The sequence below is a fragment of the Oncorhynchus mykiss genome, chromosome 10 (genome assembly GCF_057628025.1).
Source record: "Oncorhynchus mykiss isolate SJ-2025 chromosome 10, ASM5762802v1, whole genome shotgun sequence".
NCBI classification, from domain to species: domain Eukaryota; kingdom Metazoa; phylum Chordata; class Actinopteri; order Salmoniformes; family Salmonidae; genus Oncorhynchus; species Oncorhynchus mykiss.
Genome location: NC_143031.1, coordinates 13,356,825 through 13,377,343, shown reverse-complemented (window position 1 = coordinate 13,377,343; position 20,519 = coordinate 13,356,825). Strand labels below are relative to the sequence as shown.

Genomic DNA, 20,519 nt, shown 5'->3' with positions numbered 1-20,519 from the left:
CCTGGGACAAATCTAAAATCTAAAATCAGCTAATGATTGAAACTGTTGGTCTAGGTTTGCTGTCAAACCTAGATCTCATAAATACTGCAAACAGTGTTCAAATGAAACTCAAAGTAAGCGTCGTAATTACATTTACCCTAAAGATCCAACTTTCAATAATTGCATTCTTTTAAACGTTGCATTCTTCTCATATTATTCACCAGTGTGTGTGTGTGTGTGTGCGTGCGTGCGTGTGGGTGTGCTGGGCAGAGAATGACATCTGTCAGTCTTGATACTTTGGAGGGGATACACTTCAAAGTATGTGGTAGAGCAGAATTGGTGATTGGCAACATTTGACTCTGACTGAGATTATTTCAGAGGAAATAAAACTCAATTTATGCTCGCTTTTTACTGGCAAACTGTACTACAGAAAGGATATCAAATTGACTACCCCTCTCAAAACATCCAGTTCCCTGAATTCAATCCATGTGATAAACCCTGTTGTTCTCTTCCCATTTCTCTGTATATCCCACTGAATTCAATCTGGGATTGTACAGTGGGTATTTAAGATATGAGAGAGAGACACAGAGACAGAAAGAGAGAGACAGAGAGAGAGAGAGAGAGAGAGATAGAGAGACAGAGAAAGAGAGAGAAAGAGGGAGAAAGGCAGAAATCCGTCCTCTCCCATATGGAACAGCCCACATCCTCCTAGGAATGAAGTAAATGGAATAATGACAGGTGGATGATACGGGTGGGCATTGGGTAACCCTGACACACACCCACTAATCCTCCTCCCTCCACGCCTCCCTCCGTTTCCACCACCTTTTAGTTAGCTCCCTTAGCTGCTGTTTTCAACTTGCATAATTAAAACTAGGCAATTGTTTTGGGGATCAGCTTTAGCATACAGTGTCTTGCAAAAGTATTCATCCACCTTGGCGTTTTTCATATTTTGCTGCATTACAACCTGTAATTTAAATGGATTTTATTTGAATTTCATGTAATGGACATACACAAAATAGTCTAAATTGCTGAAGTGAAATTTAAAAAATGACTTATTTCAAAAAATTCTACAAAATAAAGAATGTAAAAGGTGTCCGTGCATATGTACCCTTTGCTAAGAAGCCCCTAAATAAGATCTGAAGCAACCAATTACCTTCAGAAGTCACATACTGTAATTAGTTAGATTGCACACATTTGGACTTTATTTAAGTGTCACATGATCTGTCACATGATCTCAGTATATATATACACCTGTTCTGAAAGAACCCAGAGTCTGCAACACCACTAAACAAGGGGCACCACCAAGCAAGCGGCACCATGAAGACCAAGGAGCTCTCCAAACAGGTCAGGGACAAATTTGTGGGGAAGTACAGATCAGAGTTGGGTTAAAAAAAAATATCCAAAACTTTGAACATCCCACGGAGCACCATTAAATCCATTATTTAAAAAAAATAGAAAGAATATGGCCCCAAAACAAACCTGCGAAGAGAGGGCCGCACACCAAAACTCACGGACCAGGCAAGGAGGGCATTAATCAGAGAGGCAACAAAGAGACCAAAGATAACCCTGAAGGAGCTGCAAAGCTCCACAGCAGAGATTGGAGTATCTGTCCATAGAACCACTTTAAGCCGTACACTCCACAGTGGCCAGAAATAAGAGTGGCCAGAAAAAAGCCATTGCTTAAAGAAAAAAATAAGCAAAGATGGTTGGTGTTCGTCAAAAGGCATGGGGGAGACTCGGAAGGGTAGCTTAGTGGTTAGAGCGTTGGACTAGTAAACGGAAGGTTGCAAGTTTAAACCCCCGAGCTGACAAGGTACGAATCTGTCGTTCTGCCCCTGAACAGGCAGTTAACCCACTGTTCCTAGGCCGTCATTGAAAATAAGAATTTGTTCTTAACTGACTTGCCTAGTTAAATAAAGGTAAACAAATAAAAAATAAAAAACATATGGAAGAAGGTACTCTGGTCAGATGAGACTAAAATTGAGCTTTTTGCCCATCAAGGAAAACGCTATGTCTGGCGCAAACCCAACCATCATGCCACGGGGATGTTTTTCATTGGCAGGGACTGGGAAACTGGTCAGAATTGAAGGAATGATGGATGGAGCTAAACACAGGGAAATCTGTTTCAGTCTTTCACAGATTTGAGACTGGGACGGAGGTTCTCCTTCCAGCAGGACAATGACCCTAAGAATACTGCTAAAGCAACACTCAAGTGGTTTAAGGGGAAATATTTAAATGTCTTGGAATGGCCTAGTCAAAGCCCAGACCTCAATCCAATTGCGAATCTGTGGTATGACTTAAAGATTGCTGTAAACCAGCGGAACCAATCCAGCTTGTAGGAGCTGGAGCAGTTTTGCCTTGAAGAATGGGCAAGAACTTGAGTGGCTAGATGTGCCAAGCTTATAGAGACATACCCCAAAATACTTGCAACTGTAATTGCTGAAAAAGGTGTCTCTACAAAGTATTGACTTTGGGGGGGGGGGGTGAATAGTTATCTACGCTCAAATTTACAGTTTTTTTTGTCTTATTTCTTGTTTGCTTCATAATAAAACATATTTTGCATCTTCAAAGTGGTAGGCATGTTGTGTAAATCAAATGATAAAAAACCCCACAAAAATCAATTTTAATTCAAGGTTGTCAGGCAACAAAATAGGAAAAATGTCAAGGAGGGTGAATACTTTCGCAAGCCACTGTAGCTACTGACCGCTTGGCCCAGAGAGCACCTAACTTCTTCTTTGGTTCATTTTCCTGTCTGCTTCCTCTTGAGGAAGAAAAAGACCAAATCAGGAACTTACAAATCAAATCAAATTATATTGGTCACATACACATGGTTAGCAGATGTTAATGCGGGTGTAGCGAAATGCTTATGCTTCTAGATCTGACAGTGCAGTCATATCTAACAGTTTCACAACATATACCCAAAAAACATGTACATCTAAGTAAGGAATGGATTAAGAATATATACACATATATGTCAGAGCAACATTGGACTAAGATACAGTGACATAGTATAGAATAGTCCTCTCACTGTCAACTGCGTTTATTTTCAGCAATGTTTAAAAATACATGTTTAAATATTTGTATGAACATGTCTTCTTGTGGTGAAGTAGAGGCGGACCAAAAAGCAGCGTGATTATATTGATTCATGTTTAATAACAAAAAGGATAAACACGAACACTATAAAACAACAAACAAGGAAAACCAAAAACAGCCCTGACTGGTGCAAACCACAGAGACAGGAACAATCACCCAAAAAAAACAGTGAAACCCAGGCTACCTAAATATGGTTCCCAATCAGAGACAATGACTAACACCTGCCTCTGATTGAGAACCATATCAGGCCAGACATAGAAATAGACAAACAAGACATCCAACATAGAATGCCCACTCAGATCACACCCTGACCAACCAAAACATAGAAACATTCAGAGCAAACTATGGTCAGGGTGTGACAGAACATAACAAGATTCAACAACTGAGACATGAACTGAACAAGTTCCATAGACATGTGACTAACATAAATGGAATAATGTGTCCCTGAACAAAGGGGGGGTCAAAATCAAAAGTAACAGTCAGTATCTGGTGTGGCCACCAGCTGCATTAAGTACTGCAGTGCATCTCCTCCTCATGGACTGCACCGGATTTGCCAGTTCTTACTGTGAGATGTTACCCCACTCTTCTACCAAGGCACCTGCAAGTTCCCAGACATTTCTGGGGGGAATGGCCCTAACCATCACCCTCTGATCCAACAGGTCCCAGACATGCTCAATGGGATTGAGATCCGGACTCTTCGCTGGCCATGGCAGAACACTGACATTCCTGTCTTGCAGGAAATCACGCACAGAACGAGCAGTACGGCTAGTGGCGTTGTCATGCTGGAGGGTCATGTCAGGATGAGCCTGCAGGAAGGGTACCACATGAGGGAGGAGGATGTCTTCCCTGTAACGCACAGCATTGAGATTGCCTGCAATGACAACAAGATCAGTCCGATGATGCTGTGACACACCACCCCAGACCATGACGGACCCTGCACCTCCAAATCGAGTACAGGCCTCGGTGTAACACTCATTTCATTGACGATAAATGCGATTCTGACCATCACCCCTGGTGAGACAAAACCGTGACCCATCAGTGAGCGAAGGAGGTGTTTAGCCTGTTCGGATGCAAGACGTGGCTGGTTTTAATTTTATAATCCGTAATTGTTTGTAGACCCTGCCACATCCGTCTCGTGTCTGAGCCGTTGAACTGGGACTCAACTTTGTCCCTATACCAACGTTTAGCCTGCTTGATTGCTTGAGGGGGGAATAACTATACTGGTTGTATTTTTCCATTGTATGTAAGACAGCAAGCTAATGTTTTACCAGTATTTTTGGGGCAATTGTCTAAGAGCAACATGGTTACAGGTTTACTCATTAAATGCAATCATCCCCTCTGAAGAGAAATACAGTGATGTGACAAGTCTCTTTAGATACAGTGCATTTGATCGTTGACAACAGTCAATTCTTTAAAAAAAATGTTTACCGAGCTAAACTCAGTGTGGGAAAAACAACCAACAGATACAGCTCGTTCAAAGGTGGCTCGGAGAATAGCCAATCAGAGTCCTTGATGACATAACGCATTGGGACAGCAGAAGGATGACACTCCATCTCTTGACAGCGTGAGCAGCAACACCTCATCTCGCGTCTGTACATCACACTGTGTCTGACTGATATGACTACCACTGCAGTCACAGGCACAGCGCTAACACTCCATACGAAATAACTGTGTGCCGCAGCTACTTCACACTCAAGCCTGCAAACATACTGTAGCTTGATTCTTCTAATAATGCACAGTAACACTGGAGTGGTTATCTTTGCTTTCCACAACACACGCAGAGAGAGAGAGGCAAGTAAGCTCAGGGTAGAGCATGTCTCATTCCAGCTATAGTATTTTTACTGTTGCAGTCTTTTGTGGTCTCTCAAGAGTCAGAGTCGATTGGCAAATTAGTATCTGATAGTGGGGGTATTGATATTGAATCCCTACAGTGCTATATAATTATGAATTAGGTTTTACTTATTGTTTCTACACATTCATAGGTAAGAAATACTGGACTTCCTTTCCAATCTTTACCTTACATCCTAGTCCCACAGTCTACTGAAAACCCCATGAGAAATATATGAAGAGAAATACATCAGTCAGATGTGTCAGCTACTTATCCAACAGACAAATCTAGGTTTGTGTGTTCATTCACCCCAGTACCATATTCACCCCAGTACCATATTCACCCCAGTACCATATTCACCCCAGCACTCAGTAACAGAGAGAAAGTCACATGTTAGAGGATACATACCAACGAGCAGTGTTACTATTAAAGATAAAGAAATAGAGCGCATTTAGTTTGTGCTGCCTCACGAACAGCACAGAGAGAGTGGCACTGGCGGCGATTAACCCACTTTCATCTGTCACTCCGTCTAATCTATTCCGTAGCGCAGGCCTTGGCCATTATCGAACGCTGCTAGAGGACAGGTGGGGAGATTATCGTTCCACAATGAGTGGCACAAGACAATATGTTCTCAATTCCCAACGCTACTGTGTGACAAGCAAATATGACGCAGCAGCAGCCAAAGTGCTAAACATCCCAGCTCATCGTTCACTGACAGCAGCACCTCTGAATCAGTTTATTACCACTGTAGACTAACCACAGGGAATCGATTACATGCCTGCCTTCCCTTGACATTTGGAGCACAGTCCCTAATTGCATGATAAGCCATCTCTGCTGCATCATTAATAATAATGTAAGCAGCATATCATTAGTGTTTGTCACTGTGCGTGTGATTGCTGCTAGAGGAGCATGAGGGTATAGCTAGACTACAGTCCCCCTAGCCGTTCGATGCTAGGCTACGTAAGAGGCTCATCCAGCAGCATTCTGTCAGACTGTCTATGTTCCTTCAAGGCTAAACACCCTCCTCTGCTGCTCCCAGCTATCCCAATCTCACACTCACCATGGGTACCATAATTTAGGCCCCATAGGAATTCCTTCGTCATCCTAACACATTTCCAATACTTTCAAGGGTTTTCCAATCCATTCCATGATTCCTGAAATGAGTTCTAGGGCCAGCTGTCTTTCACAGCTGTGAATCCAAGTGTTTTCAGCTGGCACCCATCAGCATTAGAGAGCGATGTAGCATGAGAGTAGGTCTGAAACTAAAAGGTGGAGTGGGAAGGAGAGATGGCAGGGAAGGAACAGCAAGCAGCACATGATACAGGATATGTATATGTATATGAAGAGTGGATGAAGGGGGAGAGAGGAAGCAGGTAGGGTGTGCAGACTGTTGTGGACGAGCGACGCATAACACAGTATTTGAGAAAGCGAAACAACATGAAAAAGAACTTGAACAGACAGTATAGAAACTTGGCATAGAGGGTCAGGGTCAGCAGATGTGGGCCTTACTGACGATGAGCAGGTATAATTCTGGTACTATAAAGCCTCTCCCAACTTCAGCCCAGCTAACTCAGCACACAGGCATAGTGAATTGACAACTAAGAGTGGCTGTAGCCAGGGCAAATCAACAGTGATTCTAGAGCAAGTTAAAGCTCTAGGAACAAATGTTAAATGAGTGACAGACATTCTCTTTGTCACTCCCTCTGTCTCAATGCAATTCCTGCTAGAGAATTCCCCGGTTCACATGCCTGATAATAATGACTGACAATGACAGATAATGGTTGGTAATGACAGTCATTATCATCTACAGCCTGTGATAGGAGCACAGTTAAGTCAGACTTATGCTAGCTAACTAGGCCTACGTCCCGGCAGCTGTTCAAATTCACCAGCCCCGTCAGTGTCCCAAAAATGACCAACAAGAGGATAACCAACAGTTCTAGGGGGCCCCACAACCAACAGTGTGTGTGAACCTAGTCACATGATTGTAATGGGCAAGCAGGTGGCCCATTGAACCATATAATGGCTGAACTATATAATGACACTAATACTATATAGACTGGACTTTACAGCCTGTATGTATAATGAGCCATGAGAAGCATCCCTTAGCGGAGCAGACAAGTGGGTGCCTTCAACAATTAGAAGTCAAGTTGATAATTATAGTCTTGTTGAATCTGCAGTGTGAACTTCCTGCCATGAGTGCTCGAGACAGTTTAATTTGGGAGTGTTCATCTTGTTGCATCTAATTAAAAGCAGAATGTCATTGTTTAATTGTATGGAAATAATGTGGCCACTTACATACACCAAGACCACCGAAAAAAATGATCAATGTTTGATGATTACGATTTCACATTTTACAATGTACTAGATACTACTGTATTGTTCTGCAAGCACAATACACAACAACCGCATGTGTCTGTATATCCAGACGACTCAGAAGACCTTTTCCTATAATGAATATTAAAACCCTATCATGTACTGTAAGGTGAGGACGAAGCTCAACATGCAGTAGGACCACAGTCTACCATTAGAAAGACCTCTTAGCTTTCAAACATCATTTTTAAATGGTGCTTGATGGAAGCCTGCGTGCTGGAATCTCCAACGTAATAAATCCACTAAGGCAAATGATTCACACGGAAACATTAACATTTCCTATCCGAATCGCAATTGCCTCTTAACTGTAACAAGCTGCCATTTGTTTCATTAACTATAATAATAAAGGCTGGTGTGCTGCATATACAGAGAAGAGGTTTATAGCTTTTCAGATATTCATTTCAGTAAAGCTGGTGAAATGAAAGAGGGACATATCAAAGCTCAGAGCCAGCCATTATGACAATTAATGGCTGACTTAACATGTGTTATGTTAAGTCAGCCATTAATTGTCATATAGCTCGCCTTAGCTTGTGACTCATATGTGTAATGGAGGAGATGGTCATGTGACATGGCCCTCCACACATCTCTTCGCTGGTAAAAAAAAATCTACATAGCAACTTTATGGGTAATAATGATATAATAATAATGAACAGGAACTCCCCACCTACTCACTTAAAACTACCAAATAAAGTATATAAAATAACTAATAAACTTTTAACATTTCTAACTTTCCTCAAGATTCCTAAATCTACAGGTTTCATATTACAAAAGAAGTATCAATGATGTAAAGTGTAGAGGGCAATCTTCAACATTCTCATTCCTATCACGCAATAGCCTCACCATGTAAACGGTGACATACCAATCTTCAACATTCTCATTCCTATCACGCAATAGCCTCACCATGTAAACGGTGACATACCAATATTAGGAAGGTAATATAGCCATAATGAGGCCGTGTAGTATCGCAGGAAATTAGCTTAAATGTTTTTAGTTTTTTTAAATCTCAGCCCCCATGGCAAAATGTGTGGAATTGCAGGAAATGAGCTATTGAACAGCAACATTTTTGGTCAGAGCACGCCCACTACCACTACCACGCCTCTCCGCAGAGTTCCACAGAAGGAAGAGGTCAACAAACTGGTTTCAATTTCACTTTTCAATTAAACTACAAAAGTCTAGTGTCTTTTCGATACAATCAGCAAAATAGTTATCTGAGACAAACACAGACTATGCAAAACAAAAGTTCCCCTGAGAACCCTGTTCTGTGACACACAGAGGGAGTGGGATATTCTGGTTCTATCATCACCAAGGCTCCCAATAACTCAAACTCCAGAGAGTATAGACATCAAGACCAACAACAGTTTCATCTGTTGACCAACTCATTAGTAGTTTTATACAATGCCCGCCAGAGGTTTGGACACACCTATATAGTAACCAAAAAAAGGTGTCAAACAAATCAAAATATATTTTATATTATAGATTCTTCAAAGTAGCCACCCTTTGCCTTGATGACAGCTTTGCACACTCTTGGAATTCTCTCAACCAGCTCCATGAGGAATGCTTTTTCAACAGTCTCGAAGGAGTTCCCACATATCCTAAGCACTTCTTGGCTGCTTTTCCTACACTCTGCGGTTCAACTCATCCCGAACCATCTCAATTGGGATGAGGTCGGGTGATTGTGGAGGCCAGGTCATCTGATGCAGTCCAATCACTCTCCTTCTTGGTCAAATAGCCCTTACACAGCCTGGAGGTGTGTTTTGGGTCATTGTCTTGTTGAAAAACAAATGAAAGTCCCACTAAGTGAAAACCAGATGGGATGGCGTATCACTGCAGAATGCTGTAGTAGCCATGCTGGTTATGTGTGCCTTGAATTCTAAATAAATCACAGACAGTGTCACCAGCAAAGCACCCCCATACCATCACACCTCATCCTCCATGCTTCACGGTGCGAACCACACATGTGGAGATCATCAGTTCACCTACTCTGCGTCTCACAAAGACATGGCGATTGGAACCAAAAATCGAAAATTTGGACTTATCAGACCAAAGGACAGATTTCCACCGGTCTAATGTCCATTGCTTGTTTTTCTTGGCCCAAGCAAGGCTCTTCTTATTATTGCTGTCCTTTAGGAGTGGTGCCAGTCAAAAGCAATTTGACCATGAAGGCCTGATTCACGCAGTCTCCTCTGAACAGTTGATGTTGAGATGTGTCTGTAACTTGAACTCTGTGAAGCATTTATTTGGGATCTGCAGCAGAGAGAACTCTGCGTCTTCCTTTCCTGTAGAAAATAGTAAAAATAAAGAAAAACCCTTCAATGAGTAGGTGTGTCCAAACTTTTGACTGGTACTGCATGTGTAAACCTTATGTCATCACTATCTAAACTGTCTTTTGTCTGTCTCTCTGAATAAGAGTGAACACTCCTCTATGTTGTCTGGCTGACCATTCACTGAGCATGACCTCCGGCCAAACTGACGTTTCCTCCATCAATAGAGTAGAGTAATTAAATGCAGGGTGAGTCATCAGGGAACCTCTATGGGGATCCCCTTGAAAGAAGTGGAAGCCCTTGAGAAAGCCTACAGTGTGGTAAAGGGAGGGGGTGGAGATGGTGAGGGAGAGTGGGATGTAAGAACGTAAAGCCATCATCATCATAATGAATCAATGTGCTGTGCATTTGCATTGATAGGGAACTCATTATTAGCATACATATGAACAATCCACTTGATATTACACTTTCTTAAATGTACTATCGAGCGAACGAGTGGATATACAATTGATCCCAAATTCTACAGGGACGTATCCAAACAAAAGCTAATGAATTATGTAAAATGCAGTATGTGCTGATGTTGCTCTCCTCTCCTTACCCACATAAACCCACTCTCTCTTGTGAATTCCCTCAGCATATACTTTTCCCTGAATGATACATGCATATGCAATATATACAAAGCCAGTGGGCCTGCCTGTGACAGTGCTATTTGTTGATGGGCCCAGCAGTGGTTATCTCCCCTGGCTGTCAGGTGGAAGAGGCAGGTGAAACAGGCCTGAGGTAAAAGGCCTTTGAGTGAAAGGGAGCCAAGAAACCATTACAGGGCAGGTGAACTGAAAATGAAACCATTCGCCATGTAACAGGCAATACGTCAAAGCCTGATGAAAAAAACTATAAAAAATAAAACTGAATATTTTTTTATTAGTTACAATTTTTTCAGGAAATGTAATTCATGGCAGTTTAGTATTTTTACTAAAAGGGATTACGCAGTATTATTAGGACCTTTAACTGTTAAAAAGACATGTAATGTCTCAGTCAGGATTACAGGCTAATCACAAGAATCACATGAAGAATGAGAATCGAGTAGATCGGGGGGGGGGGGGGGGGGGGCCACAAATTTATTAGCCTTCCCTGTGAAACTTCTCTTCCACTTGTTCCTTTCTAAAAGGCTTTGGTTGACAAACAGTTAGCTTTACACTAGTCTCTGAAGCCCAGGCTTCGCTCGCTTAGTCAGCGAGACAAGATTTGGAAGGATGGCTTCTCGATACTGTACATGTCATTGAGCATGTCATTGAGTACAGAAGACTAGCCCAGCCAAGACAGATTATTCACTATCAACATGTATCATAACCCACAGTAAAGATCATCCCTAATGTTGTTGAATAACCCACAGTAAAGATCATCCCTAATGTTGTTGAATAACCCACAGTAAAGATCATCTCTAATGTCGTTGTATAACCCACAGTAAAGATCATCTCTAATGTCATTGTTTAACCCACAGTAAGGATCATCTCTAATGTCATTGTTTAACTCACAGTAAGGATGATCTCTAATGTCATTGTTTAACTCACAGTAAGGATGATCTCTAATGTCATTGTATAACCCACAGTAAGGATGATCTCTAATGTCATTGTATAACCCACAGTAAGGATGATCTCTAATGTCATTGTATAACCCACAGTAAGGATCATCTGTAATGTCATTGTATAACCCACAGTAAAGCAAGGCATGAGCTTCTGTTTCAATGGAACCATCATTGCAGAAAGTACATACACGTTTATATAGGGGAGTGTTTGTGTGTTGAACAGTGTCAATAGAGAGACTGTAGCACATATGCATGTGCTTAATCTCGGTTAACCCAGAACTAAAGTCTTGTGTAATTGGTCAGATGCTCGATTACGTTTTGGGTTCATACAGCGTGTGTTAAGAGAAGAGATCACAACCTGAACGAACAGTTCCATCCTCTCTCTTTGCACGTAACTGGCAAGTCTATGGCCCAAGTGTCCTCTCCCCTTCCGAAATGCGAAAGATGCTAGCACCTGCCAAATCGTGATTTATCCAAAGCACCAGAACTAATACTGCCTGTTATCTCACGCATATCATTGTATCATGACAGATCTTTGGTACCATTTATGTTAATCTGCACACGAGAGATTAGTATGTGCCATACGTAGGACTCTACAGTAGCATCTAGTCTGAAATATCTTCTACATCCCTTACGGAGATAACCTCTATTGCATTTTGTCCATTACGTAACGCAACAGTCATTTCACATTACAACTTGATGAGTAATCATGACTGGAGACCAGCAACATATTAGGGGGCCAGGGATGAGCCAGTCAGACCAACCCTATGACCAGTCCTACAAAACTGATACATCCCCACGCACAGGCTCTATTGTAGACTTTATCCAAAGGCTTTTTGAAAGGCTTATGCTATTGGCTAGCCTAGTCCCATACAGCAGCCAATATGTATATCCTTGCCATGGTTAAAGCACAAACAGACTGGACCATTAGGCTAGCAGTATGCTAATTAAACGTCATAATGCTAAAGGGTCAATGTGACAGAAATTACTGCTGCGCTCAGCTAGCATAGCTAGCTATGCTAACTAACAATACCAGCTTCATGAGTCATGTCAGACACATTGTAAGTGATGACAGCACAGTAATAGATTGAAGTTCCTTTGTTTATTTCAATATATCTTCTGGAGTTTCTCTTATCATCCATCCACAGATTAAATCAGGTCATTTATAATTCAATTAAGATGGGTAAATATCTCATCAACCCACGGTGATGGGTCTGTGATGCAAGCCTATTTCACTCCTATTCCAAACATATTGAACAACCACTCACTAGTCACTGCTGTTCTGCCCACAGTCGCGAAACAGATTCAGACTGCATTAGATGAAGAGAGAATGTTGTTTTAAACCTCTTCTGACTGGATGAGAGATGATGGATCTTCTTTCTGTATATACTTCCTCTCTTGATTCAAAAGCCCATCAATAAACCATCATAACACAGACAAATTCAGACTCAATTAAAGATTTGCCATAGCACTCAGACTACAATATATGAAACGTATTACAATAAATGTGTCCAGCTATGCCAACATAAACACGCCTTGGGCAAATGTTACTCCACATTATAAACTGGGTGGTTTGAGCCCCTAATGCTGATTGGCTGAAAGCTGTGTTATATGAGACCATGTAGATAGGGTATGACAAAACATTTATTTTTACTGTTCTAATTACTGTTTCCTGTTATTTTTACTGTTTATAATAGCAATAAGGCACCGAAGAAGTTTGTGGTACAGTATATAGCTAATATACCATGGCTATGGGCTGTGTGTCTGCTTTGTGTCACGAATAAGAATAGCCCTTAGCCATGGTGCCTTAATGCTTAGTTATATCTCTCAATCACTAAAATCATACAGTATAGTCATCCTTTGATACAGCACAGTCTGTTCTGAACCGTGATATCTGGATCTCGTCAGCTGCCATGAGTTGAATGTGTTGTGCTCCAAAATGGAGGGCTCTGCACTCTGAACACCTTCTCAAGTGATCAATAAGCTCCTCTTGGCCTTTATCTACATCAATAATGGTATTTCTGTTGTTTGGCTCATGCTCATCAGTGTGTATTTCTTTCCCTGTGGATACTGTTGGCATAGTCTTCAACAATAAAATGACTCCGTCAACAGTAATATGGCTCAACGTGGAAGAAAAGAAGAAAGAAAAAAAAGAAAGAAATTGCACTATAAAATACAGTGGAGGGCAACACTGCACTAGATACTGTAGGGCAACACTGCACTAGATACTGTAGGGCAACACTGCACTAGATACTGTAGGGCAACACTGCACTAGATACTGTAGGGCAACACTGCACTAGATACTGTAGGGCAACACTGCACTAGATACTGTAGGGCAACACTGCACTAGATAATGTAGGGCAACACTGCACTAGATACTGTAGGGCAACACTGCACTAGATACTGTAGGGCAACACTGCACTAGATACTGTAGGGCAACACTGCACTAGATACTGTAGGGCAACACTGCACTAGATACTGTAGGGCAACACTGCACTAGATACTGTAGGGCAACACTGCACTAGATACTGTAGGGCAACACTGCACTAGATAATGTAGGGCAACACTGCACTAGATACTGTAGGGCAACACTGCACTAGATACTGTAGGGCAACACTGCACTAGATACTGTAGGGCAACACTGCACTAGATACTGTAGGGCAACACTGCACTAGATACTGTAGGGCAACACTGCACTAGATACTGTAGGGCAACACTGCACTAGATACTGTAGGGCAACACTGCACTAGATACTGTAGGGCAACACTGCACTAGATACTGTAGGGCAACACTGCACTAGATAATGTAGGGAAACACTGCACTAGATACTGTAGGGCAACACTGCACTAGATACTGTAAGGCAACACTGCACTAGATACTGTAGGGCAACACTGCACTAGATACTGTAGGGCAACACTGCACTAGATACTGTAGGGCAACACTGCACTAGATACTGTAGGGCAACACTGCACTAGATACTGTAGGGCAACACTGCACTAGATACTGTAGGGCAACACTGCACTAGATACTGTAGGGCAACACTGCACTAGATACTGTAGGGCAACACTGCACTAGATACTGTAGGGCAACACTGTACTAAATAATGTAGGGCAACACTGCACTAGACACTGTAGGGCAACACTGCAGTAGATACTGTAGGGCAACACTGCACTAGACACTGTAGGGCAACACTGCACTAGATACTGTAGGGCAACACTGCACTAGATACTGTAGGGCAACACTGCACTAGATACTGTAGGGCAACACTGCACTAGATACTGTAGGGCAACACTGCACTAGACACTGTAGGGCAACACTGCACTAGACACTGTAGGGCAACACTGCACTAGACACTGTAGGGCAACACTGCACTAGATACTGTAGGGCAACACTGCACTAGACACTGTAGGGAAACACTGCACTAGACACTGTAGGGCAACATTGCACTAGACACTGTAGGGCAACACTGCACTAGACACTGTAGGGCAACACTGCACTAGATACTGTAGGGCAACACTGCACTAGACACTGTAGGGCAACACTGCACTAGATAATGTAGGGCAACACTGCACTAGATACTGTAGGGCAACACTGCATTAGACACTGTAGGGCAACACTGCACTAGATACTGTAGGGCAACACTGCACTAGACACTGTAGGGCAACACTGCACTATATACTGTAGGCAACACTGTACTATATAATGTAGGCAACACTGCACTAGATACTGTAGGGCAACACTGCACTAGATACTGTAGGGCAACACTGCACTAGACACTGTAGGGCAACACTGCACTAGATACTGTAGGGCAACACTGCACTAGATACTGTAGGGCAACACTTCACTAGATACTGTAGGGCAACACTGCACTAGATACTGTAGGGCAACACTGCACTAGATACTGTAGGCAACACTGCACTAGATACTGTAGGGCAACACTGCACTAGATACTGTAGGGCAACACTGCACTAGATACTGTAGGGCAACACTGCACTAGATACTGTAGGGCAACACTGCACTAGATACTGTAGGGCAACACTGCACTAGACACTGTAGGGCAACACTGCACTAGATACTGTAGGGCAACACTGCACTAGATACTGTAGGGCAACACTGCACTAGATACTGTAGGGCAACACTGCACTAGATACTGTAGGCAACACTGCACTAGAGTCTACCACTTAGCCAACCATTCATCACCTAAGAGTCACTAGCTACCTGGAGTTGCAGTTTGTCTTGTTTTCTGGGTGTTCTATTGTGTGTCTGTCTCTAAATCATATGAACCATAAGCAACATGAGGTGCATGACCTTCCCTCCAACCTCACAGGCTGCCGCTCCAAATGGAGAGGCCTGACCCCAAGGATTTACATCGCCCAGCCTTACATCTAACCTTTGCTCTCTTCCCAGGGCCGTGTGTGGAAGAGCACGCAGGAGCAGAGTACCTTTCGGAGGGAACATGCATTCAAACACAGGCCTATTATATACCTGGAACGCTGGATGAACATACAGTGAGCTCCAAAAGTATTGGAACAGTGACAACATTTGTATTGTTTTGGCTCTGTACTCCATCACTTTGGATATGAAATGATACAATGACTGAGGTTAAGGTGCAGACCGTCAGCTGTAATTTGAGGGTATTTTCATCCAACCTTTTAGAACTTACAGACCTTTTTGTACCTAGTCCCACCATTTTAGGAGACCAAAAGCATTGGGATAAATTCACTTATATTTTTATTACAGTAGTCAAAAGTTTAGTGTTTGGTCCCATATTCCTAGCACGCAATGATTACATCTCGTTGTGACTACAAAACTTGTTAGATGCATCTGCTGTTTGTTTTGGTTGTGTTTCAGATGATTTTGTGCCCAATAGAAATGAATTGTAAATTATGTAAAGTGTCAATTTGGAGTCACTTTTATTGTAAATAACAATAGATTATGTTTCTGAACACGTCTACATTCATGTGGATGCTACCATGATTATGGATCATTCTGAAGGAATTGTGAATTATGACGAGTGTGAAAGTTATAGACGCACAAATATTATATCCCCAAGACATGCTAACCTCTCACCATTACAATAACAGGGGAGGTTAACATTTTTGGGAGGATATGATATACAGTATGTGTGTCTGTAACTTTCTCACTCATCATTATTCACGATTCATTCAGGACTATCCATAAGCATGGTATCCACATTAATTTAGAAGTGTTTAAAAATATATCCTAGTCACAAGCGTGATGTAATCATTGTGTGATAGGAATATGGGACCAATACTTCACTTTTGATTACTTTATTAAGTTAATTTAACCCAATACTTTTGGTCCCCTAAAATGGTGGGACTAGGTACAAAAAGTGCTGTAATTTCTAAACGGTTCACCCGAAATTGATAAACACCCTCAAATTAAAGCTGACAGTCTGCACTTTAACCTCATAGTCATTGCATAATTTCAATTCCAAAATGCTGGGGAACAGAGCCAAACAACCAAAAATGTGTCACTGTCCCAATACTTCTGGAGCTCACTGTATGTGACTCGTGGCACATTCCAACCACAGACCAAGTAGCTGTCCACCACAGCTCCCTTTGCTGGCTTTAATGAATTTACATTGTCTGAGGTAGGTAGAGACATAGTGCTGCTAGAGTACCATGGAGGACGGTAGAAAAGGATAGGTTGTCGGTAGAGATGAGAGAACTGGAAGTTTTCTTTCAACCAACTATGTGTTCTGAGTTGATAGAGAAGAAGAAAGCATCTGAATCCCTGCTGTGAACTTAAGAGGACATGAAAGAGGGGCCACCAGAGAGTCATATTTGGACCTTTGCTGCAGGAATGGGGAAACACCTTGCGATCTGGCCTCGATGGGCTAGAGTGTGGAAACACCTTGCGATCTGGCCTAGATGGGCTAGAGTGTGGAAACACCTTGCGATCTGGCCTAGATGGGCTGGAGTGGAGAAACACCTTGCGATCTGGCCTAGATGGGCTGGAGTGTGGAAACACCTTGCGATCTGGCCTAGATGGGCTGGAGTGGGGAAACACCTTGCGATGTGACCTAGATGGGCTATAGGGCCAAAGCTCTTGAGCAGATATTGATAAAAGAAACAGGCTTTTCTTGTCCATTGATAGAATGGACTCTACGAGGCCCTGCTGGAGATGACGTATGATTTGGTGCTGCCTGTATTGCTGCCTGTTTCCTCTGGTTGACTGGCCAACTGGCTGGCTAGCTGACTGGCTGGCTGTGAGTGGTACAGCTATGGAGAATGTGTAGTGAGATCTATCACTAATCCTGTTCCTTTAGGTGCAGTGTGAAAGTCCCAACCCAGAGATAAGAGGGTGATGGGCCAACCACAGAGGACCTAGAAGAGCACAATCCCTTTCCTGTGTTGACTTCCAGCCTGGCTTTGTGGATTAGCACAACGCTGTAATAGTCGCTGAGCATATTTGTTGAAAGCATTAAAGGTAAAATCATTACCTAAAACAATAACCCAGCTGCTTCATTCAGGGGTTCAGCCAACCAGGAGCCATGGATTAGGCCGTTTATTAGGAGATTAAACATAACCAAGGCCAGCTTTTTGCCATCACACAGGGGTCGTCACATAAAGGGAGTGTTTCCCATGAAATGCCATGAATGACGAGAGTCCACATTGCCACAGGGAGGTGCCTACCTTGACAAAACCTTCAGTTCATGGTGCGTTGGTCACTCACTTTGGTTACACAGTGAAAATCTGTGTTTAATCCAGATGAATGCATGCAGAAGTCAGAGCCAGACAAATAAAATGTAGAAGGCACTAGACCAGTGATCTATGATAAATGGAGGACAAGGGCAACTTCCACCATTAAAGACTGTTTGTGAGCAATCATACATCTTGTTAATCATACATCTCGTTTTAAACAATAAACCCAACTAGAATTGCATTTGGTCTGGGGGACGAATACAATGACAACAGTTTAAACTAAGACCTTTGGGTATTTGTGCCAAAAATAGCCTGTTGGGTGCTCTTAACTTCATACTATGAGGAGCCCCATTTCAACTGGAAAAAAGACATTTCCCACTGGACACACTGGTTGAATCAACGTTGAAGTGACGTCCGTGCCCAGTGCCCGCTATTTCATCCCAAATACAGTCATTGCAATCCTACTCAACAGAAATCTAAATATATGTATTCATAACATTATTTATATGCACAGAGATAATAATCATGTCCATTTCAGTGTCATTAAATGGGGCCTTATCCGTCTTCTACAATGGAGGCGTACCTTTTCCCACAACACTCAAAATGTACAAATGACAAAACAACCAAAAAACACGCTAATAGCACAGATTAGCAGAGAGATTGGCATGGTGACAGGAAGCATAACCATGGATTTTGTCAAAAACATTCTCAGAGGATTGGTGTAGGGACCATTCCTCTCAGGCAGAGCCCGAAACCCTGTCTCTCTCGACTGACGTGCAGTTCTGACTAATAGCACTAGGGGATGCTCTTGCATGAAGCAAAACTTTTGCCTCCACTTCAGTATGTACTTCATAAATTCCTTAAAACGTTAGTAAATACTTCCACTACATGTAAACACATTACAAAGACTTAAACCACAGGTATGCAAGATGTTGTGTTCATCCATTACGGCAGGAAATTATATAATCAACTGCCATAAATTGATATGCAGGTTACAACCTGAAACGTGTGTTAGGAAACATTCACAGATGTGAAACTCTGTTATGGGTGAATTAGCAACAACATGCACCTAATGGCTAGGCGTATCGGTGTTAATTTAAAAAGGTCGATTGTCATAGCTCTGAGAAGACTACATATTTTAGCATTGGTTTGACTGGTAACCTACTCCATGCAGTGCACTGGGTTTCCTTTAGGAAAGACAATGCATATAATATTAGGGCAATGCCCACAAACCATTGGGAGAGTGATAATCGAGTACTTACCATATTGACTTCAGATACCATATCTATGCTGGCTATGTCTATATTCATCCCCACTCCCACAGGGGGACCTAGAACAAACCAACAAAACGGGCCGTAATGTTAACCATTTAATGATTTTTGGTTTATAACATTAATATCATAAACCACAAATGTAACCCTTTGCATAGCAACTGCCTAGCAGCAGCACACGAGCAATCAGTCATTCATTTATTGTCAGCCAGATAACACGATACAATATGGGATTTCAAAAAGCAGGTGCGCACGGTGTCTCTGATGTTTCTTCACAAAACACAGTGCATGGTGTTCATTACGTCTAAATGCTTCCGATTAAATTGGAATTGTATACCTATGTCGACAGCTTGTATTTGTGTAAGCACCCAGCTAAATGTCAAGGGTTTTACACCTGAATAAAGATATAGCAACGTTCGTAAGGTAGACACCAATCGCCAACATAACAATGGGTTAGGGAATTTATCATCTCATTCCATGACACTACAGTCAAAAGGTGTATCATTGATTGAGCCTACAACTTCTAATACCCTTCTAGTATTGTGTTAAAAAGTGATCCTAATCCGTGTCGTTAGCACACGTGGAACGAGGTGGCCCGATGTATGTATAGGCTACCTGGACAAACTGAAGGGTAGGCTACGTGCGTTTAACTTTAAAAAATAAGACGAGGGATTTGGAGGATCTACACAATTAGAGCAACAACTGAGTGTTATAGGGCTGACAACAGAAAAGTAAATTACAGTTTGTATTAAATTAATTTAATTACCTCCAAAATCTGGCCTCAAGCGAATGTCATATCCTTTCAACAGTCTATCCACCGTTTCTTTTACGATTGACATATTGCTAGGGTCATTGACCCTAGAGAAGGAGAAGGAATACATTCTTAGATGTGCAAGCTTCCAAAGGCATTATTGAAGTGTTTTCTACAGTGTATAACATATTCATTCGAAGTGAAGAGCATCTAAGCCGACCACTTACCTTTGCGCACAGACCACAGCCACTATTACGAGGAAGGTCCAAACCCCAAAGTATCTCATTGTTCTTATTCTCAACACCGCCATAGTTTTGATATGATTTTGGATTTCAGTGAAGACAGACGTGATCCAACTTATTCTGGCCAGTGCAGTAATTCCAATGTGTGGCGCATGCGCATGCTTTACCACAACATCAAGGAGCAGTGGCTACTGATGCTGGTGGCAGAGCAATTTCCAGGACAGATATTTTTTTATTTAAGGGGAAAGTGAAGCCAACAAGTAAGTGAGGCAAACGGATGCTTCTCCCTCGCCATTCAATATTTAATAAAACTGTGAAATAAACGTAATATAGATTAACCTTTACTTTCTTTATTTTCTTATATTCCGTTAATACACGTGGTTTATTCCAATAAAGAGCATGTTTTAAAACTACAACATGCTGAACGAAGTGGGAACATGGGAAAGAGGACTAGGAGAAATTAGGATGAGG

General features: G+C 42.1%; 1 protein-coding gene across 1 annotated transcript in view; it reads right to left on the bottom strand.

Moving 5' to 3' along the window:
• Window positions 1–20,210, bottom strand: part of LOC110533363 (gamma-aminobutyric acid receptor subunit beta-2) — a 92,053-nt gene extending 71,843 nt beyond the window's left edge. The window contains exons 1-3 of the mRNA XM_021617491.3: window positions 20,034–20,210; window positions 19,822–19,913; window positions 19,047–19,114 (exon numbers count right to left, since the gene is read on the bottom strand). Coding sequence (XP_021473166.2) covers window positions 19,047–19,114; window positions 19,822–19,913; window positions 20,034–20,116 — 243 coding nt within the window. The 5' untranslated portion in view covers window positions 20,117–20,210. The remainder of the gene's footprint in view (window positions 1–19,046; window positions 19,115–19,821; window positions 19,914–20,033) is intronic.
• Between the last annotated feature and the right edge of the window lie 309 nt (window positions 20,211–20,519).